General features: G+C 44.2%; 1 protein-coding gene across 1 annotated transcript in view; it reads right to left on the bottom strand.

Moving 5' to 3' along the window:
* PRIM2 (primase (DNA) subunit 2) overlaps window positions 1-16,738 on the bottom strand; it is a gene marked incomplete at its 5' end in the record, with an annotated part of 238,709 nt that overhangs the window by 36,165 nt on the left and 185,806 nt on the right. The window contains 2 exons of the mRNA XM_019538153.1: window positions 13,767-13,849; window positions 16,107-16,233. Coding sequence (XP_019393698.1) covers window positions 13,767-13,849; window positions 16,107-16,233 — 210 coding nt within the window. The remainder of the gene's footprint in view (window positions 1-13,766; window positions 13,850-16,106; window positions 16,234-16,738) is intronic.

The raw sequence follows: 16,738 nt of genomic DNA, 5'->3' as shown, positions 1-16,738 counted from the left end.
TGAGAGAACTGGGCTTATTTAGTCTGGAGAAGAGAAAACAGAGGGGATTTAATAGCAGACTTCAACTACCTGAAGGGTGGTTCCAAAGCGGATGAAACTAGATGGTAGGGCTGTGCAAAGCTTCAGTCACTGAGTCGATTCAAAGGAGGAGATTTGGGCCGATTTGGCAGCTGAATCTCTGAATCTGAATCAAATCAGGAGACCCATTAATCTCTCTGAATCGAACAGGAAGCCTCCAATCCGATTCAGAGAGATTCAATGATTCGGACATAGACACAGCTTTATATGTTTTTAATCGCCAAATTTCTGATTCTCTGAATCAGAATCGAATCTTCAGATTTGGATTCAGCTGAACTGAATTGGGACAGTGATTTGAATCAGCAAATCAAATCACTGTCCCCCAAACTGGACCAAATCCGAGTCAGAATCGAATATGGCCCGCTTCACACACCCCTACTAGACTGTTCTCAGTGGTGGCAGATAACAGAACAAGGAGCAATGGTTTCAAGTTGCAGGAAGGGAAGTTTAGAGTTTCACTAAGAGGGTAGTAAAGCACTAGAACAGGCAACCCAAGAAGTTGTGGAATCTCCATTCTTACAAGTTAATTTACTTGTAAGTTAATAACAAACTAATTTACTTAATTTTTCCACTCTGCTGCATATTGACAAATGCAGGGACTCTCTGTCCAAGATAGGTACTATATTCATGCCTTCTGAGTGTCAGAGTAGAATTTTACTGACATGAACACCATTACCATCACAATTTACAAAACCAGTCTCAGAATTATTTGAAGCCAAAATGGAAAAATTCTTCAGAAGGAAAGTAAAAGTATTAATACTGTGCTATAGCAGCTATTAGTTTTAAACAAACAAAAACTCTCAGCAAATAGTCTAAGACAACTCTAAAATAATATTAATACTCACAAGGAATGCTGAGAGAAGTAAATATGAAAGAGTAGGATATCTATTTATTTTTACTATAGAAGGATACCCTGGAAATGTACCATGGCTAGCCATGTCAAATGCATAAAAGATTTGATCACTTGCCTCAATCCAACATTAACATTCTCCATAAACAGTTCTTGGATGACCTGGAGTTATGCACAGGAAGTGGCCATTCTCCCCTCCATCTTGTGCACAGGCTATGCAAACTATACAGGGGGCAGGAGGCAGAAGCAGCACATCTACCTCCAGTGGACACCTACATGTGGCAGTAGAAGTGGTGGGGTGCAGAAGGTGAACGAGCAGCTCCCTATCACCTCCGGGTTAGAGAGCTCACCTTTGCGGTGACTTGTTACTCTTGAGGTGACTTGTTACTCTCTAGCCAGAGTTGGAATGCTCTTATGTTTCCATTCTAGCCATGTTTTGCAGCACTGCAAATTCCTCTGAAATTTGAAGCACTGTAATTGAATACCTTAAACGGAATCTACTTAAGCATACCTTTGAATTAAGATTGTTCTGTAAATGGTTACTAGATGTTAAAAAACTGTTGTTTTTGAAAAATATGTACTTTCCAAAACATTTTATAATGAGACTTCCCAAAAAAATTAACACATATTTTTAGTACATTACAACATAATTTTGAATACTACACAAAAATCTATAAGATGTACGTTTCCCCCCAGTCTTTTCCTAAAGTAATAACTCTCAACATTTTCTTTTTCAAAAGATTATAGGAACAAGTCCTCCTTTAAAGATATAGCAATAGCCTGACCTATTCAAGAGATGAACATAATGTAAGTCACATAATGGAATACTCAGAACAAATGTCAGGTTTTAATTACATAAGCTTCAGGGCAGGTAGCAAGCCGACAACTAGGTGAGGACTGAAAGAAATTTCTCCTTTTTAGTTATGGAAATGTATCACTCCAGGAAGAGCACTTAACAGGCTGCATCTCAGACAGCACAGGTTGTAAAAAGCTCCTGTTTTCAGGACAAAGTAAATTGCCCTGGCTGGACTGGTGAACAGAGGGGACAGTACAAAGTGTCTCATCTCCTCCCACCTTTGTTTTGGCATCCAAGTCCTGGTGAGGTAAGATGCTGCAGGAATAAACCATCTCTGTGGTTCCCAAGGACTACAGTTATATAACACCAAGCAAAGTGGAGGGGGTGAATGCGGATTCTTGCAAATCATTTTACCCCTTACAATCTGGTTCTAATGTTTTATCTACAGAGTTTGAAAATGAGGAAGAAAAAAGGAACTGAATAGATCCAGTGCTAACTTCTCTATGCCCTTGTAGGACTGACTAAAAAACTTTACTTCATAGAATCATCGAATCAAAAGTACCAGAAGGGACCTGTAAGGCAGGAGGTTATTGGGCTCAAACGAGCTCAACAAGGTGCTTGTCCAGCCTCCTCCTGAATGCCTCTAAGGATGGTGACTGCACCACCTCTGCTGGGAGTGTTCCAGATTCAGATACCCTTACGGATAAAAAGTTTTTCCTAATGTCCAACCTCAATTTTTCCTCAATTAGCCTGTTGGTCTTCATCCTCCCTGAGAATGCCTTTCTGAAGAGCTTCACCCATCGATCTTGGTGTTCACCCTTGACATACTTGTAGGGTGGCTATCAAGTCACCTCTCAGTCTTCTCTTTATCAGACTGAACGCACCCAGTTCTTGGAGTCTCTCATACGGCCTCATACGGCCAATCCTCCAGGCCCCTAATCATACAGGTGGCCCTTCTCTGTACCCTTTTGAGTTTATCCACATCCTTCCTGAAGTGCGGTGTCCAGAACCGGACACAGTACTTCAACCATTGCATCACCAATGCCGAATAGAGAGGAAGGAGCAACTCTCTGGATCTGTTCACAACACATCAGCTGATACACGCCAGAGTTTTATTTGCCCTGCTGGTGACTTCATCGCACCATTGGCTCATATTTATCTTCTGGTCAATTGTCACCCCCATCATATAGTTGTCGTGAAGGTTCTTTCTACCCGCCACTTGTCCCTAATGAACCTCATCTGATTGTGTTCAACCCATACGACCAGTCTGTTGAGGTCATCCTGGATCCTCACCCTGTCCTCAGATATGACTGCATTTTCCCACAACTTAGTGTCATATGCAAACTTAATCGTTGTGCTTTCCACCCATTCACCCAAGTCATTAACAGAGACGTTAAAGAGCGCAGGCCCAACCAGTGATCCCTGGGGGACACCACTGGAGACAGCCCTCCAGGATCAGGCCATCCCATCTATTACAGCTCTCGGGGATTGGCCTCTGAGCCAATTGCCAACCCACCTCACTGTAGACTGGTGTAGACCAGTGCCTTCCAGCTTAACTGAAAGGACCTCATGGGAGATTGTATCAAAGGCCTTGGTGAAGTCTAGGTAAATGATGATGACCTCATGTCCGTTGTCCAGCTGGTTAGTTATCCTGTCATAAAAGGACGCAAGATTTGTTAGGCATGACCTACCCTCGACAAAGCCGAGGTTGTTTCTCAATACCCCACCAGTTACAAGCTTGTGGTTGATGGCCTCCTTGACAATTTTTTCAAAGACTTTTCCGAAGACCAACATTAGACTGACCAGTCTGTAATTCGCAGGGTCATCCCTCTTCCTTTTCTTAAAAACGGGTCCCTCTTCCAGTTGTTCAGGACCACGTTCCACATCCCAAGTTCCATGACTCTTCGAGCAGCTTTGCCAAAGGCCCTGCTATGAGCTCAGCCAGTTCTTTCAGGACTCTTGGATGCAAGTCATCTGGCCCAGCAGACTTAAACTTGTCCAAATGTTCTCTAAGAGTACCCTTACCTGTTCGGGACTGATTTCATGTGGACTGTTGTCTTCCCCATATTCCCTGGGCCTCTGGACAGGTGAACAGCTCCCATCTGATTTCAGGAATACCAACATGAAGAAGTATTTAGCAGCTCTGCCATTTCACAGGGATCAACTGTGGGCTGCCCCCCTCCCTCCGCTGAATTCCATAGGGGTCCCACAGTGGAGCTTGATTTTTTTCTTGCTTCCTATGTACCTATGGAAGGACTTTTTGTTGTCCTTTATTTTGGTTGCCAGCTTGATCTCCATGCTTGCCCTGGCTTTCTGCATCACATACCTGCAGACCCTGGCCATATGACTGTACTCCTCTCTAGATGCTGAACCATTTTTCCATTGCTTATGTGCTCCTTTCTTTGTTTTTCAAAAGTTCCCTGATATCCCTGTTGAGCCAAGGGGGTCTCCTAGTCTGTTTCCTATTTTTTGACCGTGTAGGGATGGCCTCTTTTTGAGCACTGAGAACTGCCCCCTTAAGGAAGCTCCACAAATCCTGAACTCCCAAATCGTCCAGCTGCTGCTCATGGAGGGCCTTTCTAGCTAGACTCCCGAGTTTACCAGCCTGCCCCTGTCCAGGACTTCTGTTCTACTGACCGAATTCCCAGCCTTTTGGTGGATGGTGAATCTAATCAGGTCGTGGTTACCCAAGTACCTCCAATCTTTAGGTGACCTACCCTTTGGTCAGCACTAAATCCAGAGTGGCTTTACCCCTAGTCGGTCCTTCCACAGGCTGCGTCAAGAACAGGTCATCAATAGCTGCTAGGAAGTTGATTGATCTGCTGGAACTGGCTGAATGGTCTTCCCAACAGGGTAGTTGAAGTCACCCATGACAATCAGGTCTTTAGTGCTGGCTGCCTCAGTCAGTTCCCCGGAGAATGCCTGATCACTCTCCCTTCTTGGTAAGGAGGCCTCTAGTAGATTCCTACCATCAGGTCCCCCTCTCCTGAGCCCCCCTGTATTTTTGACCCAGAGGGTCTCAAGGGACCTCTCCCTACAATCTAACGTGACCTGCAGGGAGGGGTACCACTCTTTCACATAGAGGTCCACACCTCCACCCTTCTTCCCAACCGATCCTTCCTATAGAGCCTATAGCCCTCAATGTCCACTGCCCAGTCATATGTATCATCCCACCAGGTCTCCATCAGCCCAATGAGGTCAAACTCCTCATCATCCAGGAGTGCCAGTTCATCCTGTTTGTTGCCTATGCTTCTGGCATTCCCATAAAGACACCCAAGTTCCTCCCTAGTTGCCCCAGGTTTATTGTCCCACTTCAAGTGCCTCAGGGCATGGATATTCATCCAGATGTCCCTTATTTGAAAGTCCTCCATGGGGTCATCTTGGCCAGGGGATTTATGTACAGCAGTGGAATCTACCCTCTCTCCCCCAGACATGTCCAGTTTAAAGCCCTCCTCAGCAAGTCGGCAATTCTCAGAGAGAAGAGCTTCTTCCCACTGCCCATGAGATGAATAACGTCTCTAACATGTAGACCAGTGCTGTTGAACTGCATGCCAAGGTTGAGGAATCCAAAATGAACATGGCAACATCATCTCTAAAGCCTTCAGTTGACTTCCTCAATGCACTCCTCCCTCTGATGACCATGGCCTCTAACTGGGAGGACTGAGGAGAAAACTATTTGTGCTCCTAGTTCCTTGAGCTTCGCCACTGAATTGTAGTCTCTCATGATTCTCCCGGCGTTGTTTCTTGTCATGTCATTGGTGCCCAGGTGGCTAAGGAGCATGGGGTATTGGTCCATAGGACGGACCAGCTTTGGGATCCTCACCATTACATCTCGGATCCTGTCTCCAGGGAGGCAGCAAACCTCTCAAGTGACAAATGGCACCTTCTGTTCCCTGCAGCAAGGAATCTCCCACAGCAATCACTCTTTGTTGCTTCCTTGGTGGGGGCAGCTGTTCCTGTCCTGTCTTTGGTGCAGAGGATGCAGACGCCTCATCCGTCAATGGTACAAGGGCTGCATAGTTGTTGTGCAGGGCTATTGGTGGAGCAGCTGATGCACATCCCGGCTTTGCGCCTGATGTGACCAATTTCCATGCGCCGTCGGCTGGGGCATCTAGCTCAAACCGACTCTTCCACCTGGTCTCTGTGGCCTCCTTCTCCAGGTGTAGGGCCTGACAGTAAGTGTCAATATTCACCTCAAGTTCCTTGATGACTTGCAGTCTGCTCACCTGTACCTGGAGCTGTGTGTCTCTGCTGGGGGGCAACTCAGGGCTGAGAATGCTGCTTATGGCCTCTCCACACACCCTCCTGCACAAACTCCCACACTAACTCACACCAGGCCCAGAATATGCCTGTTTGCATGGCTCCCTGGGCTCGGCTAACAGAGCTAGGAGGGAGGGGGACCTGACTCGGGTCTGCTCACCTGCCCCCACTACCTACTGCCACCCACCACAGGTCTCACTCACCTCTGGGCTCTGTGCTGGGGGTCAGAGGTATCTGCTGGGGCTCTTCGTTCTTAGGGGAGCAATGGGCTGGCACTTGTGCATCTCCCACCAAGAGCTGATCCCAATTTTTGCATTACTAAATTAATAAAGGATCTGATTAAGGAAAAGGGAAAATTATAACCAGGGATCTGGACTTTGTTTGCCATGGAAAACTGCAGATTTTTCACTTTTGAGGAGGAAAACACAGATTTTTCCCTTGTAAGGAGAAAAATGCAGGAAATAGCAGTAAGGGCTTGGGGAGTAGGACGAGGGCGATTGGAAGTAGGGGGCACCATGTCTATGTGTGCACATACACAGGCATGTGGCAGCCAGGCAGCGTGGAGAGGAGCTCCTGCAGTTCCCTCCATGTAAGTTTATGGGGATAGATTGAGGACCCCATGGTGAAGGAGGGAGGAAACAACGGAGGGCAGCTGAGGCAGGAACATGTGAATGCCCTCTGAGGGCTCAGGGCTCCCCACCTGCAGTCCTGGGGCCTCCATGGCAGAGTGGGATAGGGAGGCTGGGTGCTGCTGCTGGGAGCCTCATACCAGCTGCACCACCATGGTGAGGTGCCCCCTTGCCTGCCCAGCAGTAGCAGAGAAATAACTCCATGTTGCTGCCACTGATGCTGCCGGGAGGGCAGGGGGCACCTCACTACAGCGGCATAGCCAGCTTGGGACTCCTGGCACTTGGCCTCCTCACCCCACTCTGCCATCAAGGCCCCACAAGGAGGATAGCAGGGCAGGGAGCCCTGAGCCTGCAGTGGCCAGCCCAAATTCACCCTCCGCCCCTCTACAGGCTCTGCTTTGGCCATGCCACCCATGGGGGGAGGGAGAGCCAGGCTCCATGATCCACTCTGGCTGCAGCAGCCTCCACCTCCCATGGGCAGCAGTCAGGGCTCAGGCACCGAAGGCCCTGGCCCTGGTCCCATAACCCTGGCAGCTGGGGGACTCCTCTAGTAGGGCTGGGCGGGGAGGGCAGGCGGCTGCAGGTCATGAGTGAGGGGCACTAGCAGGTCTGGGAGGGTGGCCAGCTGCGGGTTAGGAATGAGGGGCACTAGCATGGCCTGGGAGGATGGGAGCCAAGGGTTGAAGGGCACTAGCAGGGCCAAGGCATTGCAGCCAGGAATGAGGGAAAGTGGCAGGGCCAGGGGGCTGGGGTCAGGACTGAGAGGCACCAGCAGGGCTTGGGGGAGGGGGCTGTAAGCCAGGTGTGAGGGGCGGGGCACTGGCAGAGTTGGGGGGTGCTGCGAGTTGGGAGTGAGGAGCAACAGCATGGACAAGGCATTGGCATACCAGGGCTCCTCAGTGCCACAAAGCAGGAGGGTGGACAGCCACAGCTGGACCCAGGTTCTGGTAAATGAGGGGAGCAGAGGGAGCTCTGATTTTCTATAATCAAACAAAATCAAACTCCAAAATATAAAGTACTTAGAATTTATTTTATTATAATGATTGAGGCACTGGTAAGCTTCCAGATTCCTTTAAAATTATAAATACAATAAAACACTGTGTTCAACTGATAACTATATATATTGATGTTTCACTTTAATCATGGAAAAAATGCAAATTTGGGGTGTTTCAGTTAGAAAATTTGTGATTTTTAAACAGAGAAAACCAAGATCCCTAATTAGAACAGACAGGGAGAATGTACCATTCTGACAAACCTAGAGTGCTACAAACCACAGAGTATAAGATCCTAAGTCAGCATATATAAAAATGTTTCTTATAAAATTATCTCTACACATTTATGGCACTATATAATTAAACAACAAAGTTTTGAATCATAAACCTATAAATATTTGGATTAGGCTTGATGAAAGCAAATTACAGCAAGTTGTAAATGTATTTAATGACCACGTCATAAAAAAGGGTAAAGGCTTCCCTCTGCACAGTTTTATATCAGAAAGGGTTTTTTTTAAATCTCTGCCAGTCTGCAAGAAATCCTAATTTCAAATGATCAATCCCAAAGGAAAAGCAATATTTTTGTAGGTTTTCTGCAAAGATGGAGTATTGAATATTCCTTGATTTGTCTGAATGCCAGTAACTGATGACATACTGGCATCATTTGTGCAGGTATTTAGGGTCAGATGTCTATTTACTTTATGGCAGGAAAATGGCAGTAACTTGAAGCTGCCTGCACCCTCCAGCTACACCAGGCAGCTACTTCCTGAATTCCTATGCAAGACTGGGCCCCTCAAGCCCCAGAAGCACATACCCAGCTTTCCCCACTTACAGAGATGCACCCCTGGCATCTCTGGGGCACACCTCAATAAGCAGGAAAAGTTGGTGTTTCCCTGCTTACCAAGACACATCCTCAGGATCTCCAGGTGATAGCTTTCACCCAATGCAGCAGATCAGCTGTGCTGAGATGCATCTTGGCACAGTTGATCCACTTCATTTGGCAAAATATATTTCTACCGTAAGAGTTGTAGGTAAGCCTACATGCCTAAAATGTGCTTACACAATGTAAAATCCACTAGGATTTTGATCCTGGCTTTATATAATTTTGCCCATCACTCCATCCCCTGTGGCCAAAAAAAACCTAAGAGAGAAACTAATAGCTTTGACCTTCACAAGCCAAAGAGCATAGCAGAATTTATATTGAGCCCTTAATGCATATGAAAAACACAAGAAGGTAAATATGTGTACTCCATAATCGTCAAGAGGAATATGAGAGGTCTTCTCAGACACATCTTACCTGCATGAAAAGCCACAAAATGAGGAGTTTCACCATGGCTGCCCAAATACTCTCTAACTTCACTGCTGAACTACTGGTGGCAAGAGGAAACATCCTCTTCACTGACAGATACAGTAAACAGCATGATGCTGTTGGTTCAAAGGACGACCCAGAAGGAGTCAAAAGGGCTAAACTGGACCTCCTAGTGGAAAATGGACCAGCCTTGGAAGCTGAATGAAATAAGGAAGACAATGGATAAGGAAGGCAAGGTGATCTTGTGAGGAGAGGGGTCCTAAGACAGCCTAGTGGGACAGCTTTTAGGGCTCAGAAGCTGAACAGACTAGAAAGGGAACAGCTGAGTAGCTTTGGGGTGCTCATACCTGCACAGACTGAACAGAGGATAGAGGGACTGTTTAACCCTTTGAAGGGAGGCAGAAAACCTGAGTGGTCTTAGACCCAACAAATGCCTTTATTTAAAAGAAGCAGTCCGTTTTGCTGCTTGGAGCTGTAGGTTGCACTTGTTTTCCTCAACAAAAGATAAAGTCCATGTCTCAGGAGCTGAAATGAAAGCTGAGTCCTTGATTCAGGGCCACAGAGGGTTGGGGACCAACAGGCCAGGGTGTCTCAGTGTTTAAGAGCCAGCCCCTTCCCCCCACTCTAGAAGCTATGCTTGGGCTGGCATCAAGGGCACTCTCCAAGACTAAACAAGGCCACAGTGCACCTGAGCAAGAACACCGCTGGAGACATTCTGTGACACAAGGTCATTTGCAGGATCAGTTTTAGGTGTATAGCAAATCCCTACCCCACTTGACATTTGGGTCTGCTCAGAGGTATCCTGATATTTTTGGTAAAAATCTTACTCTTAAGAAACTTGATTGTTCCGAGGGTAGTATTTGGTATATGGTATTCAGAGTTTTAGTAACATAACTCAAGAAAAATGAAATTTCAGTATACTTTTCCCTGGACATCTGTTTTGAATGCTCTGAGTTGTAGAAAATTCTTACGAAGAAAGTAACTGCAGTGCTGGCAGACACTGAGTAAATCTGGATAAAGTAACAAACTTTATTTCCACAAAAATCACCGTTCTGTGGTGATATGGAATGGGCCAGATAGTTTCCAAAAGAAAATTTGGAAAGAAAGTTTAATCATTCCAGTGGTAGGGATCTCTTCATTAGGAATTTGCTGAATTGCCACTACTCTTCCCCAGACATCTCAGAACCTCTTGATATCATCCAGTTGTTGATGAAAATCATTACCTTGTCTGAAGACAAATTAGGATAAGTCCTCCCCAAGTCTCAAGGTGGGAGCAAAGTTTCAGCCAAGTGATCATATTCTGGGAACAAACTGGTAAAATCATTCTAGGTACAGAAACCACTGGTCACAAAATTAGAGGGCCTGTCAAAAAAGATCCCTCTCCCTTAAGGGGTCTATAAATCCTAATACAGCCATGTTGGCATCAGTGATTAGGACCCTTGTATAGTCAGCACTGAAAATCATAACCTGTGATAGGTGATGACCTTCCTAGTACCTAAATAAAGATGATCCTCTTAACACCAGATAGCAAACTGAACAAAGGTGGAGGGAGTACTCAGAGAGTCTTCTAAATCCTCCACACCATAGCTATCATCCAGCACTAACGAAGTACATCAGAAGGCTTATTGGTACTTCAGGATGGTCAATGGCAAAGAAGTGTAGAGTTGCTATTGTTCTCTGGGTTTCTATTGGTATCAGAAGATGGTGGTATCATACTGGTAGGATGGAGGAGACATCAATAGAATTGAGCTCTGGGATGAAACAACAGCTTGAGATGCCATAGGCATTGATGCTGCCTTAATAACCTGCCTTAGTGAAGACCCTGAGGGTCTCTATTTAACAACCACAGGGCCCTCCGGGTTGTTAGTTCTCCTCAAAACCTCAGGGGAGCTTCATGAAATATCATCTCTGTAGTTTGGTGGATTTAAGGATTCAATTGGTCAGATATTAGCTTACAGCCCAGCCCCATCTCACACTATCAGAACGCAGACACAAAAAAATTGAATTAAGAAAGTGTATTAATAAATAACTTTAACCAATATAAATGTACAAACAGAAAACATACATAGGGATGTATTACAAACAGGAGAACAAATTACAAACGCTGCAGATACTAAGGTCTATAGACCACACCAGCCTGTTACAATTCACTATACTGAGGATTTCTGCTCTTCCCCTCATGGGCGCTCAGAACCTCAGGCGCAGGGTGGGTAATACCTTACAAAATTCAAATAAATGTTGAGGTAGAGGAACACTAGCTTCAGGGAAGCCTCCAACAACTCACCGGGATCGTATAAGTTCCTGTTCTGTATACCCACGCAGTCTCACTCAAATCCATTAAGCAACAGATACACACAACACAATGTTTATTACACCTCTGGCCAATTAGGTGTTTCAGTACCTCACAGAGGGCTGGGCAGTTTTTCCCACCAGAGCAGGCTACTTTGCATGCATAATATGTGTATCTAGGTCATGACCACAGAAAAGGGCAAACAGTCAGCCTTTCCGCAGCCTTCATTTCTTCTATTCACATGAACATGGCTCACAGCATAATCAAGGCTAAGAATTAGGAGTGTCTACATTAGTGCTTCCTCTCTGGAAGTGCCCAGATCCCCAAAGTCTCAGAAGCAGTATGAGGCAGGCGCAAATATTTTCTTATGTAGGAAATCTGCTCTTAGATATCCTTCTATCCTCCATCTCATACAAAAATTATTTCTTTTCATCATAATGTGGTTTCATGCATCCTGCACAGTAGGTGATCTAGATGATTTGCACTTGCATTCCAGGCATATCCAGGGGGGTACTGGGATGCTGGTCTGATGACAACCCCATAGACTTACTCTGGAGGTAAATCAGTAGTCTAAAAGTCGGCTTTGAGAGAAAAATGGCTTTTAGATTAAACATTTTCCTGAAACTGAAACAGTTGCTGTATCTGAATAACAGATACAGCAACTGTCTATTATTTTGCCCGCTCACAGGAGGGACACTGTTTGAAATCAGGAAGCTATGAGGAGGCCTTTCTGGATACAGGAGACTTAACAGAATTAAGAGGTTAGCGAGAGGCAAAGCTATGATTTACTAAAACTAAGCACTCTGATTTTCCAAGACAATGAGCTACGATGCTGAGAGGTAAAGCAAAGGGTTTTTGAGGGGCTGAAATTAAACTGTGAGCAGCTCCATCTCAAGTCACGAATGGGTGAAATGAACTGAGGTCTGACTACCAGACTATTTACACCTCCAACGTAAAGTATAAAGCATCTTAGGGCACATGTTTTTGGATGCATCATTCTGGCCAGAAATCTCAGAAGCAGGGGGAGGCATGTGCAAATTACTCAAAAGGAAAAATCATTTTACTCTTCTGTTTTTGCCACTGACCTTCAAGTGCACAAGCATGTCACTTCACCTGTCTCTACTTCTCTTTCCCAATCTATTAAATGACAGTGATTATACGTACCTTTCCTTGTAGAGGCCCTAAGATCCATGCGTAAAAAATATTAACATTAAAAACAACACTTCCAAGACTGGTGGTTAAAGTAGCTTCTAATATAGCACCTTAGCGAAGCCCACTCCTACTTACCTGAACCTTAGTGAACCCCCCTGGACTTACCTGATCTAAGGCTAAACTGCAGGCATTGTTCCTTCATGCAAATAGTTTTATAGTTTGTAGGGTCGGAAGGGACCTGAGCAGATCATCAAGTCCAACCCCCTGCCATGGCAGGAAAGAGTACTGGGGTCAAACAACCCCAGCAAGGTGAAATACATAGGAGCAATCTCTGATGAAGCATATCAATACACACCAAAGGAGTGCTAATGCAATTGCTTCTAATTAATCACCACAGCGATCAGCTGTGAGGAAATTTAAAAGTAGCATTAAATTATGAAGCCTATAAAAAGGGAAGAAGCTGAAGGAGGAAATTTTTCATGCTGTAACACGCTTAAGATGAACAATGTTGAAGGGTTTAATTCCTAGATTAGCAAAAATAAAAAGTTGTGTAGAAGTGAACCAGTTCAGGACTGTCCACAACTGGCTAAGAATATTTATGTAAGGATATAATTTTTTATTCATTATTACATGGTCTTTCTATTTAATCTGTACTGATTATTTCTACAGCTGTAACCAAGGAAGGCTACTCTCAGTGGGGCTTTCAAAATTTAGTACTCATTCAGCTATCTATGAACAACAGAATAGCACATACTACAAATAAAACATTGTCTGCTGATTAACAACCTTAAAATAGGTTTTAGTCAACTTAGGTACTTTTTTTAAAATTTCTTTGCTGAACTAGCTCAATGAAAACAGTAATCCCTTTGGCTTCTTCCAACCACAGGAATGCTTGTGTACCTTTACACTTACCTACCCAGCCAGCCCAGCTATACCATGCTATTTCTCCAGAGTCAAAATGTTTTTCTTTCTTCATCTACTACTTGCGCGTAGATCAGGCTTCCAAGCAATACTTTTAATGCTTCCTTTTAAAAATATACTGAAGCATTTAGCATTTTGCAAGACAATTCAATAGTCTGTACTTAATAAGGTGCTTCAGTAGTATGAAACACTACTGAAACAAATGTGTCATTGTCAGCACTGGAGTATAAAAACAATAATGGGCGTATAAACGTATTCAGGGAAGGAAAGGGTATGATTCCACCTAGCAGCTGGGTGAAAAGAATCGGCCTTGTCAGCAAAAATGTTTAAGCAGAAAAGCCAGGATCCTGACTTAATTCTTTTACATGAAGAGATATTTCCCATAAACTCTGTTAAGATGTACATGGTATTACTACACAGATACAAAATAAAACTGAAAGGCAGAGCCTGATGCCTCATTACTGAGAAGTCCACACAGAATACCCTTACCTGACTAATCCCAGTAGAAGAGATCTTGTAGGACTGGAGCTTCTGCTTCAGCAGCTCAGGATCACTGTGGCGGAATGGGCATCCTGACAGCAAAACACAAGCAAGCTCACAAACAAGACTCTTTACCCTGGAGTTAGCACATTAATACACTCAAGAGATGGACTAAGCTGCTTTTAATTGTTTAAACAGTTTATTAATAAAAAAGTTAATTGCCCATGTGTGAGATGCTTTACTCTTTCTCTAAATGACTACTTCACAGTATGGTTTATCAGGACACTACAGGCTGAAGAGTTACATAAAGCCTCACAACATAAGCAGGCCAAGATTCTCATTCATTGAGTGGAAAACAGTTTTAATTAGGTCCCTTACTACAAGCATAGGCAGTCAAAACAGCTTACCACTGTGTCATGTAAGAGTAGTGTCAAATACAAAAAACCTATGCCTAAGAAGCAACAGGACACACAACCAACAGTCAAGAAAACTAAAGTAAAAGGATTGTCTTTTTATTAAAGAGTATGATAGGATTTATTCTTTTTTGAAAAATATTATTTTCATGAATTCCACCACTAAAAATGAACAAAACTGAACAGATGACTGAGGCTCTGGAGAGATTGTTTGAAATGCTCCGAAGACTGTTATTATACTTTAAACAGCAAATTTATAGACATACACAGATAAAGAAGCGCCTCAAAAATGGTCAAAATGTTAAAAAAATTAACCTAAAAAATGGAGACTCTTTAGAGCACTTCCTTCTGAAGTGTTACCTAAAACTTCTGTACACTCCAAACATCTGTACACTTGTTCCTCCAACATCCCAGAGTTTCCTGTTCCAGGGTCTGATGCCTGGCACTTCCCTCGAGTCCACATAGCTCCAGCTGGGCCAGCACAAAGCCCCAAGCTGATGGTGTGCACATGGGGAGCCAAGACAAATGCATTCCTCGGTGTCTGCACAGCCCTGGCTCAGCCAGCAAGCAGCCCAGAGCTAGGGGGGGCAGTTAACAGAGACCCTGAGGGAAGCATCTGTGTTGGCTTCCCCCATACTCCTCTTCATCCCCTGCCCACCCCAGCCAACTCTGAGCTGGCTGAGCTCAGGCTGCACAGATCCTGAGGGAAGGCTCTCTGTTGGCTCCCCACCATGCCCTGTCCCACCAGCATACTGGCCAAGCCAGGGCTGTGTGGACCCCATGGCTATGTTGGCACCCCATGCCCTCCTTCTCCCTCCCCCCACCCTCAGCCCAGGAGCCGCAGTTGGGCAGAGGAGCTATGTGGATGTTTCTGTGACAGCCCAAGGGTGGGGCCAGCTAGGTGCTGGGCTGAAGCAGCAGAGCATGAGCCATGTTAGTGGGCCACCCTGCAAAGAGGGGTGCAGGGGTGTGCAAAGCATCCTGGGGAACTACAAGGTAACTTGAGTCAGGAGGGGATCTGGGACAGAAGTTTGATAGATCGGTTTGACCTAAACCAGTTAAGTCTGATACTACATCCATTCAGCCAGGTTTGGCTGTTTTCAAACCAGTTTGTGTGCTGAACTTCTATTCTGTTACAGGTTTAAACCTGTTTCTGATCACTTATGCTGGCTTGTGTGTAATGTTTGTCCCCAGCCTTAAAGTCTTTGCCTTATAGGACCACGTTATATGCAGTCATTTGCTGTCAAATGGTATCCGGAAGAAGAGTCCTGGCTATGCTGCTAGCAGTACTTCAGGTAATATAAACCAAGCTTAAGTACATGTACAAGAGCTGCAGCAGGAATCTCATGCATCTATATCTAGCCTTGTGTAATGTACAGTAATATGTAAAGTTAAAATTTCTCAATCATTCTTAATAGGGGAAAAAGAGCACTTCATGTCTCAAAGCTTGTTCAACATCTTTCCCAACTAAACAGTTTAATCAATAAAATATAAAACAAAACCCCTTATCTCTCATCAGCTGTTCTTACTTTATGATTGTGAGATTAAAAATCTAATACTGTAACTCAGTGATTTGTCCTTGAAAACTGAATGGATTCAGTATCACTGGAGTAGGTTTGACAGTTTGCGAGCAAAGATGAGTAACTCTAGTGTATTTTCTGAAACAAAAAGCAAAGTAGAAAGGAGTATAGCCACAAAGAAGAAAACACAGTGAAGAGTTTGGCACAGCAGATTGAAAATTTCTTGAATTAATTTTTCTTGCTTGACATAGTTCAGTAATAAGACAAATCACCAGAAGAGTAATAGAGCACTAACTTGACAGCAATGATTGGCATAAGCTACAAACTAGTTTCTAGTAATTCAGCCATCTAAACAGTTCTCTCCCAAAAGTACTGAACCTCCATATATTCTGAATCTTCTGGTTTTAAGCACTCACCATGATAATCCCCTTGACTTGGTGGATTGGATAGAATAATCTTCATGCAGCTAAATGGTGTATAATCAGTCCTTTTGCCTTCTTTTCCATAGTTATGGCGGATGCTGTAGGCATATCCTTTGTCAAACTGAATGGCAAAAACATTAAAAGCAGAATATTTGCACGGGAACTGTATATTGCATCAAAGATTCCATCAACTCTGCCGGGTTAAATATTGTCCTAGAAAAACAAGCCTAGGAAACTCATTCAGATGACAATAACATGACCATGTTACTGTTTCTGGGCAATACATACTGATTAGGTTACATTAGATTTTTTAAAAGGCAATGATTTTTTTAAATACTATATTATAAAGAAGATGATTGACATTTTGAACCATGTGATGCATGGGAATATAGTAGATAGACTCTTATTGAATCTTTAGTTTTCACATGCTGGACATTAAAGGCTATATCTTACTTCAGTTTACATGCCCAATAGCAATGGCCCTTCTACCATTGTATTTTTTTTTTGCCCTATAGATTATGATCAAATCACATCTTAACCTTCTTTGTAATAAATTAAATGGACTGAGGGTCTTAGTCCCTCTTGGAAGATCTCTCTTGTAGCTCTTGTCTGAATTCTTACCGACT

The sequence above is a fragment of the Crocodylus porosus genome, unplaced genomic scaffold, assembly GCF_001723895.1.
Source record: "Crocodylus porosus isolate Cpor-Errol unplaced genomic scaffold, CroPor_comp1, whole genome shotgun sequence".
Classification (NCBI taxonomy): Eukaryota; Metazoa; Chordata; order Crocodylia; family Crocodylidae; genus Crocodylus; species Crocodylus porosus.
Note: the sequence above shows the minus strand (reverse complement) of the source record. Positions and strands in the feature narration are given on the sequence as shown.